Raw genomic sequence first — 10,015 nt, forward strand, 5'->3', positions numbered from 1 at the left:
GTTGCACTCCAACTTTGATCATAAATTCTTGGTTTTAAATATTCTTATTTTTGTGAAATTTATATAAACGAAATATCGTTCTCCACATATCTTGGTCGTGGTTGAGCAACAAAGTTATCCTAGGTTGACTGGACTTACGTTCATTCCAGTGTGAAACACTTCAAAACTGAGTAGTGAAGTGTTTTTTTCTTCTTTCTCCTTTGGGGGGACCAGTGTATATCTTCCTTGCAACTCCCTTCGTCACTGAACGCCACCACAGTGTCATTCATTTTCGTTCGTCGTTTACTTTCTCCATTCTCCAATGGCATTCGCCGACACTCCACGCCACCATAGTTCTAGAGAAAATCCACTCTCCGCTGTCTTCGTAGTGAGTGATTCTCTTCGTTTTCTTTTGTGCTTTTTTATTTATCTTGTTCTTGTTTGGTTCATTTTGTTCGTATCAATTTTTTATGGTTCATTCTCCAAGTAATTTAATTGTACCTAGGACAGTAGTGGAAACTTAGGAGGATAAGGCAAAAAGCTAGAATTAGAAAAATCCTAGCCTGGATTAATTAATTATATCTTAACTTGTTTTACTTTTATTTACTATAGAAATACCATTCAAATAAATTTTAAAAATAAATGTATACTTTTATTATAAATGAAAATTAATGTAAAGTAAAAACAATATTATTATTAGCATACAATTTAAATTTTTATGAATTATATAATTATTTGTGTTTAAGTGTTAGGATTATATAGTTCTCCAAGTCCTAGGTATTCTTGTTCTATTATTGCTCAGGTTTTCACGTTTTTATTATTATATTTAAAATTTATTTTTAATATAAGTCTATACTTTTATAGTATTTTATTTAATTTTTATGTTGAATATGTGATTAATTATATGCTTAAATATATTAATTTATTTTGTTTAATTTGAGATTTTTGTTGCATTGAGTTAGTATTAGTTTTTTTTTTTAAATTCAATACAAAAATTATTTACTATTTTTATACCTTTTGAAGTTATAACTAATAATAAAGTTTAATTAATAAGATTATTAAAAACAATAATAAATTAGTAGTTTTTTAGTATATATATATATATATATATATATATATATATATATATATATATGAAAAATCATTAGATAAAATAGGATCCATTTAAATATAGATCTTTAGAAAATATATATATATAACTGATAATAAAGTTTAATTAACAGGATTATATATAATAATAATAAATTAGTATTTTTTTTTCGTTTATTAAATCAATACTTTCATCATCATTTTGTTATTATTATCATCAAATAAGTATCTTGGATTTTCATTAATTATGGAACGAAGTAAGTTACTTATATATAAATGGGATTGAGTAAAATGTAATCATTTGCTTAAGCACACCTCATTTATATCTTCTGCGACTGTCATATAAATCTTGAAGTTTAGTACTACTAGCCAATTATGAACTTTGGTGTCTTTAACATAGTATACTTGTTTAGTTTGAGTAATTAGATTAGGACATATTGTTCATTAGTCTTCAATCTACACTTAGTATTAAAAAGAATAAATTCATATATATTTTTCTCATATCTCTTCTTTTGTATTGGAGTCACTACAAAAAAGGAGGGCATTACCGAAGGCCAGAATCCTTCGGTAACATCCAAAAGCCGTCGATAATGACAATTTACCGAGGGATTAGCGACGGCTATTAGACCGTCGGTAAACATGTTGTCGCTAACCATTACCGACGGCCTATGGCCTTCGGTAATTACCGAAGGGCAAAAGCCTTCGGTAATTACCGAAAGACAGTATCACATAACAGCTCATTTATTTCTCTATAACAACTCATTTATTACAAGGCAAATTCCAATTCACTATAACAGCTCATTTATTTCTCTGAAAAATCTGCACTTATCCAATTAAAAAAAAACACAATTTGTGAATGCACTAGAACAAGTTCACCGACCACTTAAGCAGACAGGTCAATTTGATCGAATAATAACAACGTACAAAATTGAATTCCTAATGCACTACACCTACAATTAACCAAACGAATCTGATACATACTGCATGATATGACAAAACAAACAGCAATTGCACTACTTTCCTTTGTGATCTTCGAAGCTCTTTGGAAATATCTTGAAGCTGAGAGAGCGTAACAGGATTCCCTTGAAGGACCCATTTCTGAAGAATGTTTGTGGCGCTTCGCTTGGGGAGTCTTAGCCTCAAGATTTTGCTCATTAGGTCATCACCTTCCACACTCTCTTCAACTAAATCACTGCTCACAGCACCCAAAGACACAAATATTGTTCTGTTCTGAACATAAGTAAAACGGTTACTTCTGCAAGATGAGAAGATGCAATTTTCAGATCAATTACCCATAACCAAACACTCAATTATGATGGTTGACAAGAAAGTATGATCAGAAAAATCAGTTAAGATGTAGAATCATAAAAGATTGGTAGAGAATAGAATTGAAATTTATGATGCAAGACTTTAGTATTGAAAAATAAACAAGACACAAATAGCTTTATGCCCACATAATTAGCAAATATAATGGGTAAGATATGCAAGAGAGGGGTTTAAAACCTACTTAAACTGACAATAAAGTAATTAATATAGCACCTCTTACATATGTAGTATCATATGCAAAGACACGTAACAATTTGCAGAGACACGTATCATATGAAGAGACACGTATCATATGAAGAAGGACATATATAAGTGTAAGGATCAACATTTGATGAGCACGAGACACGTAACAATTTCAGACGTGCTACTTATACTTGCTACAATTTCATACGTGCACGTAATAATTCTGAGCACTTGGTTGAATTATAAATAAAATCAAAATTTAAATATTAATTTATACTCCTATCGAAATTCACAAAACGCTATATTTGATAAAATCAAATACAAAATTTGATTTATACACTCATATCTCATCTCTTTATCTGTGCAACAATCAAACTCGATCTTACTAGAAAAATCTAATTAACTTAAATATTATATTCACTAATATTTTAATCAATCAGATTTATTGGAAAAAATAGCAATAAAGGAATATAAAGCCAACTTGAAACGATACACAAGAGAAGCATATGCAACCAATCAATTACGTTTTTCATATTTATTATAAGATTCAGTTACTTTTACTTTGATAAAGTCAAAAAAGTTCAATATTCCATACGAGTTAAATTCAACTTTTAAAAATAATATTAATGATGCACTATAAATATCTTTCCATTAATATATGAATAGGTCTTTTCTCGATAATAGGCCAAACATCTTAATTTATTACTTAATATATTACTTAATTTATTAATGTACTTCTTCTTGAATAAATCTATTTTTATAGAAATTTAAGCAAATAAATTTCTTCAAACTTCATTTATATAAATCAACTCATTTAGTATTTCACAGGTTAATTTTGACCTATGAATCATGTACATCTATCTATAACCATGCCAATCAAATCAATTACAGTTGGAATTGATATTTACGGTACAATGCTTCCAATTATTCATGCAAAAAAGCAATTAAGATAAACGTTCAACCACATCAATAATTGATCAAAAGTGAAAAGATGTGTGGACTTTTCAAATCATGGGAAAAAGAAGTATTGTTCTTCCAATTGCATTTAATCCAAGGCTTTTAGATTCCGAAACAGAGATGCATCCAATAGCACTTATATAAGGCCATAGTTTTCGGAACATCATCCAATTCATTTCAATCAAATCACCCAAAACATTCATAAACTCTACATAACACATAAGCCCTTGTAATTTCCAATTAAAATTGTAACTTATACGAATTAATATGGCTTTTGCTTCATCCAAATGAAACTACCAATAACATAATCCTGAAAGCAAACCATAAAAGTTCTCAAAGCAGTGGTGAACAAAGAATCATACCAGGGTCATCAAAGAAGCAACCAATTCCGGTTGCTGAGATTCCAATAGCATGTGCTTCAAGGTACAACACCTGTCCAAGCAGTCCAGTTTTCCAAAATAATCGTGGATACATCCAGACATTCTTTTCACACAAAGTAGGTTCCATACGGGCCAACATACCAAGGCTGAAGCAACCATCACTTGCAATGTCCTTCAAGAACGTGATACACTTGTAAAACAGGATATACAATATTCATGGAGTATTAGTTCAGATTCTAATTAGAAATAAGACTGATATTAGTGTTACACAATTAATGATATAATATCATTCTACATTAGACTTATCAATATATAGAATCAATCAAAAGCTAAACTAATTTTGTAACTCAACCAGTAGATGTTAAGATAATAAAGCACAGAAATAAGTCAAAGCTTTGATACCAGATACACAAATCCCATACTATGATGCTATTAGGAATAAACAACATTTTGTTCACTTATTCAGTAGAGACAAAAGTACCAGACAATATGTGATCATTGTGAAGCGGATGGATATATTATTACTTTATACAAACCAAATAAACTGTGTTTAAATAATAATTCCTGCTTCAAAGCAAAATCCAAATTTAACACAGTTATCTATTAAAAACAGTAGCATAAACCCTGACGTTCATCCTAATAAACACATCTCTCATCTCCTCACTGACTGTGTTTCATTTCACAATCTAACTAGAAAACTATTTGATCATGTACAACATAATTCACAGACTTTAAGAAACTCCGTAAACCAATGCAAAATTCAAAAGAAATGTAGGCAATCACCAATTGCCACATACCTGGTGGCACGAAAGTTGCTTCGCAAGCTGCCGACAATCAGATCTGAGCAGTTCATACAGTGGAAGCTCATCCGGGAAACCCTCAGGTTTGGTCCACAAAAAGTCAGGTAGCATAGCTTTCTTCAATTCATCAAAGTGATTTTTATTCCTCACCAAGAAATACAATCCTTGAGGCAATCCCATCAGGTTTGTTACCTTAGCCTCGCTTCTCCGAATGGACTAACCCCTTAGGTTTCCCCATATTCCCATCCCCCCCTTTATTGGACACCGACAGAGACTGAGGTTGCAGAACAAGCCTTGGTCTCCCTCCACCAGCACCAACACTCTCACTACCAACGTTGGATTCGCCCATCTTCTTTTTCTAGTCATTTGAATCAGCATCGCTGGAGCCAAACCCAATAACCTTCCTCTTTCAGTCAATTTCAGTCCAACACTACTTCACTGCAACGCCCTCGACATGCCAACCCCAACAACCCCTACCTCTGTCGCAACACTCACAAGGACCAAAACACGAACCCTAGCCACAAACCAGCCACCAACGAACCGCCGTCAGCGTCTGCAACACCAACCACTTCAAACTGCCTTAGGGCGACAACCTCACGCTTCAAACCAACGAACCGCTTCGAACAGAGAGTAGGGAATGGAAGAGCGCCACCCAGCAACGAACCTCCGTCAACATCCACACCACTAAACTCGCATCGTCAAACCACAATGTCGAACCGACTGACCGCCACCACCCCTAACGCAAACACCAACTTCCACGAGTCACCACCCTCCAAAGTAATAGCCACCAACGAACCCACCTCCGCGTTAGCAACACGACAATGGCTTAGGGTGACCAACTTCGCCTTACGGTGATGACGAACAGACCAGGGAAGGGGAGAGAGGGATTTCTGAAATTGAAGAGACGAGGGATGGGGAGACGAGGGAATTCTGAAATTGGGGAATTCGGAGAAAAAAAACCAAATTTCTAATCGCTGACATTACCGAAGGCCTACCTGCCTTCGGTATATTATGTGACCAACACTTTACAGTAGGCCTAAAGGCCGTCGGTAAATTCCCGTCGGTAATTACGCTCTTTCCTGTAGTGAGTTTTAAAATCAACTAAAAATAAAGTTTATATATATATATATATATATATATATATATCACTACGCGTTGATTACCGAAGGATTATTACCGAAGGCCTCTAAGCCGTCGATAAAGTTGATATACCGAAGGATTTAGCGACGATCATGTAAGATGGTGATTACCGAAGGCTTTTGTCCTTTGGTATTGGGCAACGAATTTACCGAAGGCTTTTGCCCGTCGGTATAGACATTCACTTAATGAAATTAAAATTTGGATTTTTCCTCTTCCATTTTCCCAAATACTCTCCTCGCGAACCTTCCCCGCTTTCCACTTTCCCTCGTCCTAATCTCTATATCCATTGTTCCTCACTTTCCATTGTTTCTCACTTTGTCGAGCTCCTCTTTCTCTATGATGGTGGTTTAGCGGTGTGAGGATGTGTTGTCGCTGCGTTAGGGGTTGGTGTCGTGGCGTGGGCAGAACTTCTAGCTGGCGAGGGAGGCTAATCCAGGGGCTGTGTGACGAAGTGACTTTCGCTACGTGACAAGGGCTTCGCGAGAGAGGGTATCGGAGGTGCTAATACATCTAGGGTTGTCGCTGCCGTAGAGGTAAGTTGTGTCTTTTGTGAATGGGGTTTGTCGTGCTTCTCTATGTTACATTGCTTTTAGTGTTATATATTTGGTTATTCAGCCTGAATATGTGTGCTTTGCATGTCCTTGTTAAAAGTTATATATGTTATGTTCTTATTATTGATCATGATTCTTATAATGCACAAAACGATAGGATTCACGATTTGGAATATCAACCTTCCAATTCAAAATTTGAATCCCTAGTACAAAAACAGCGTATTACGTCGGTTATTTTTGGCTTTTAACGACGCATTCACAACCGACGTCATAGCTGGTGACGTAACTTTTACGTCGAATATCACTAGGCGACGTTTATAGGACAATTTGATGTCGAGGGGATCGAGAATAGACGTAAACCTAACGTTGTTATAGTAAGATTTGTCGTCTTATGTACGAGGGAAGTGACGTAAAGCTAACGTTGTTGAGGAAGATAATGGACGTAATGTTCACGTTGAAGTTCAAAGAGGACGTCAAATTTTGAGTAATATTTGAATAAATATTTATATTTAAAGGCATATTTGACGTCAAGTGTAGGGGGATTGACGTAAGGTTAACGTCGAACTTGTTGATATTGGACATTACTATTGATGTTTGAACGTCGAACGGTGTATACTTCGACGTTACCTTCAGTGTTTTTTTTTAGATTTGATTCGGTTTAGCTCATTTAACCAAACCTGAAATACAGAAACCAGTTTTCTAATATCTTACTTTTTAAAAAACTTTTACTTCGCATACAACAAAAATTTGATGTTATGACCATTCGACGTTTCCTCTTAAAACAACGCGCCTTTTTTTATTAATTTTTTCTTATAAATTGCAAAGGTTACGTCGAATTTGAAGGGGCTTAGACGTAGTATCAAAAGCCAAAAGTTTATACCTTTTTAATTCTTTTTAGTTTTTTCTTTTAAACACGAGAGCATTAATAGAACGTCGAGTTCGGTTGGAATTCGACGTTTTGTTCTTCCGCCAAAAAGTACCATACTTTCGGATCTTTTTTCTTTTCTGCCCTCCCATAGAACGTCGTAGGCTATCGGGCTGGGACGTGAAGGGAATTGAAGTACTTGGGAGCAATAATTGTGTGCTTCATAGAACGTCGTATTCGATGGGCCTTCGACGTTTTTTTCTTCCGCCAATAGCAAAATGTGACGCTCTTATGATTCTTCTTTCTTTAAAATCATACATGAAATTTTTTCTTTTTACTCCTTCCTTAATCGATTCAAGTTAGCAGTGTACTGAAATTTGCACTTTTAAACCAGTGATCAGTTTTTTATCAATATTAGAACTGCTTAATCTTCTCTTCTCAACTAGATTGAGGGTAAGTCCACATACAATGCAATCAACATTCACAATTCACATATCATTTACTAAAATAAATCTTCATTTCATTTCAAAATAAAACCGAAGCAGTACATAAAACAAGAGGTGAGTTAATGCCTTGATTACAAAATATAAAAAAAAATCCACATAGAAAAGTAGTCCCTATTCTTACGAAGAAGATTCCATTCAATCTACATTAGTTGACTCATCATCAAAATCTTCAGTTTCAAAGCCAATGCAATTCTTGTTTCCCTTCTTCTCCCATCTGAAAAGAGTATCTTCAACTCTCTCATCCCTTTCAGACTTCTTCCTAAATTGATCAACAACATATTTCTCAAAATCAGTTTTTGGAGTGAAGGCAGTATGATCTGCAACAGGGGTAGGTGTACTTCCAACAATTAGCTCATCTCTGAAGAACCATCCATTCACAGTCCTTTCCAACCCAATAGAAAACGGACTTAGTATACCAATTTCTTGTGACTTGTTGCACACAAGTCTGACTTCTTCAGATACATCTACTCCTTGGAGTATCAACACCTGGCTGATAAATACTCCATATGGCAATTTGTGTGCATATTTATCTCCTACAACGATCATGTGGACTTTTAGTACCGCAACCCAGTTGGTTGGGATTCTAGTCTTGATAGCATTCAACAGAAATACATCTTCTGTTGACATTTTGTCCTCGACAAATCTTCCAGGCAGCAGTAGCCAAGTCAGGACATAAGGAATCAATTTGTCCTCCTTGTTTAAGCCATCATGTAGGTAATTCTTATCCATCGTGTACCTTCGTGGATATCTTAAGCAGTTTATATATATAGCTCTCTTTGTTAGCCATCTGTTTGACTCATAATCATGGATATGAGAATCCAAACCTTTAGCTTTCAGTCCAGCAATATCTAAGCAAACATTATCGTCAATAGTAATGTTAACACCTTTGACCCTTGAGTGAATGAACCATTTACAACCCTCAGGTTTTTCTAGAAAACCTCTACCAAATCTGGATAGCAATCTCCTTTCAACTGCACAAAATCAGTAAGCCCTTGATATGCAATCCATTCTTGAAAAAGGAACCCTTCTTTCTTAAACAATTGTAGGTCTAGATACTTGTGAGGAACTACATATTTTATAACTCTCTAGAATAAAAACTTTCCTCGGATCTCTTCATCACTTATCCAGCCAGATAGGTTTGCGTTTCTTGTAACCCGGGCAATCGTCTCTTTTCTTCTAGATGATGATGATGAAGAAGCCATGTCTGGATAGAATTCTTGGAACGTCTTTCACAATCTAGTAGTTTTTAACTTCTCAACTTCGAAGCTTAAAATATACAATGGTTACGTCGAATTTTACTAGGCTTTGACGTAGTAATTGTAAGCTAGAGACAAAGAGTTTGACAAAAGACAAAGGATTCGTCGTATTATGCGGATATACGATGTTTTCTTCTTTATCCTCGCTCCTCTTTTTTCCTTTTTAAAACCTCTCATCACCTCCCAGTACCATTATAATTTAATATAAGATTTACATTTTAAGATAACCTCCCATTAGAAATGCAACGTTACGGATATTCGAGGTTTTCTTCTTCAGCCTCCCACCCTTTTCTGTGCTTTTTTTCTTTATAAACCTCCCATAACCCACCATTACCTTTATATTTTAAGATAAGATTTACAATTTTATTTTTATTTTTATATTATATAAATTTGCTTAAATTTATCTTGTAATATTTATATATTATAAAATATAAGAACGATTTGTGGGTGAAATTTAAAGAGAATAAAATTTTGTTTCTTTAAAATATTAATTTTATTTCATATGGAAAATAATAATAATAATATTTTATGAGAATTGTGTTTTAGTTATAGATCACAATAATTAAAATCATAATAAATATTTTTATATTATTAAAAGTAATTTGAAATTAATGTTTTAGGTTAAAGAAAGGTATGATTATACTAAAAGACTTTGATTGATTTTTAAATTATAATACTTTAAGTTTGAGAAAAATTTAAGTTGACTGATAAACTAAAGGTTAAGATAGAATATCGTAGACAAAAATTGAGATAGCTCAGTTAGAAAAAAAATATTTCGACAAGTTAACAATAGAGATGCATTACACCAAGTCAAAGATCGAAAAGAGACAACATGTATGGAGAATAGTCAGACAGATCTATACCAAAAATTAACACAGAATGGGTTGGGTCGAAGATTAAGGCAGGTTAAGTTTGACGGTGGAGACTAGTTGACCCAAAATGAATGTTCGGAGAGTAAGACTTAAGGTCTAGAAAAAATAACA

The 10,015-nt window shown here is 34.1% G+C and overlaps 1 protein-coding gene across 2 annotated transcripts; it reads right to left on the bottom strand.

Moving 5' to 3' along the window:
- Positions 1-1,946: 1,946 nt before the first annotated feature.
- On the bottom strand, positions 1,947-5,684 carry LOC128194121 (uncharacterized). 2 transcript variants are annotated; one of them, XM_052868910.1, is made up of 3 exons: positions 4,712-5,684; positions 3,897-4,086; positions 1,947-2,323 (listed from the first exon to the last, which is right to left on the bottom strand). In XM_052868910.1, the coding sequence occupies exons 1-3, from the start codon at positions 4,892-4,894 to the stop codon at positions 2,265-2,267; spliced, it is 432 nt and encodes a 143-aa protein (XP_052724870.1). In that variant the 5' UTR covers positions 4,895-5,684; the 3' UTR covers positions 1,947-2,264. The 2 variants fall into 2 exon arrangements, with proteins under 2 accessions (XP_052724870.1, XP_052724869.1); XM_052868909.1 differs by having other exon boundaries at positions 3,897-4,104.
- Between the last annotated feature and the right edge of the window lie 4,331 nt (positions 5,685-10,015).

This window comes from Vigna angularis, chromosome 9 (genome assembly GCF_016808095.1).
Source record: "Vigna angularis cultivar LongXiaoDou No.4 chromosome 9, ASM1680809v1, whole genome shotgun sequence".
Taxonomy (NCBI): domain Eukaryota; kingdom Viridiplantae; phylum Streptophyta; class Magnoliopsida; order Fabales; family Fabaceae; genus Vigna; species Vigna angularis.

What these genes read in the sequence shown, in the direction of transcription:
- LOC128194121 (XM_052868909.1), bottom strand. Translation starts at nt 4,894, where the DNA reads ATGGGATTGCCTCAAGGATTGTATTTCTTGGTGAGGAATAAAAATCAC. An exon ending in AGCAACTTTCGTGCCACCAG is followed by an intron (nt 4,105 to 4,711) that starts GTATGTGGCAAT and finishes CTGTTTTACAAG; the next exon opens with TGTATCACGTTCTTGAAGGA. An exon ending in TTGCTTCTTTGATGACCCTG is followed by an intron (nt 2,324 to 3,896) that starts GTATGATTCTTT and finishes CTCATCTTGCAG; the next exon opens with AAGTAACCGTTTTACTTATG.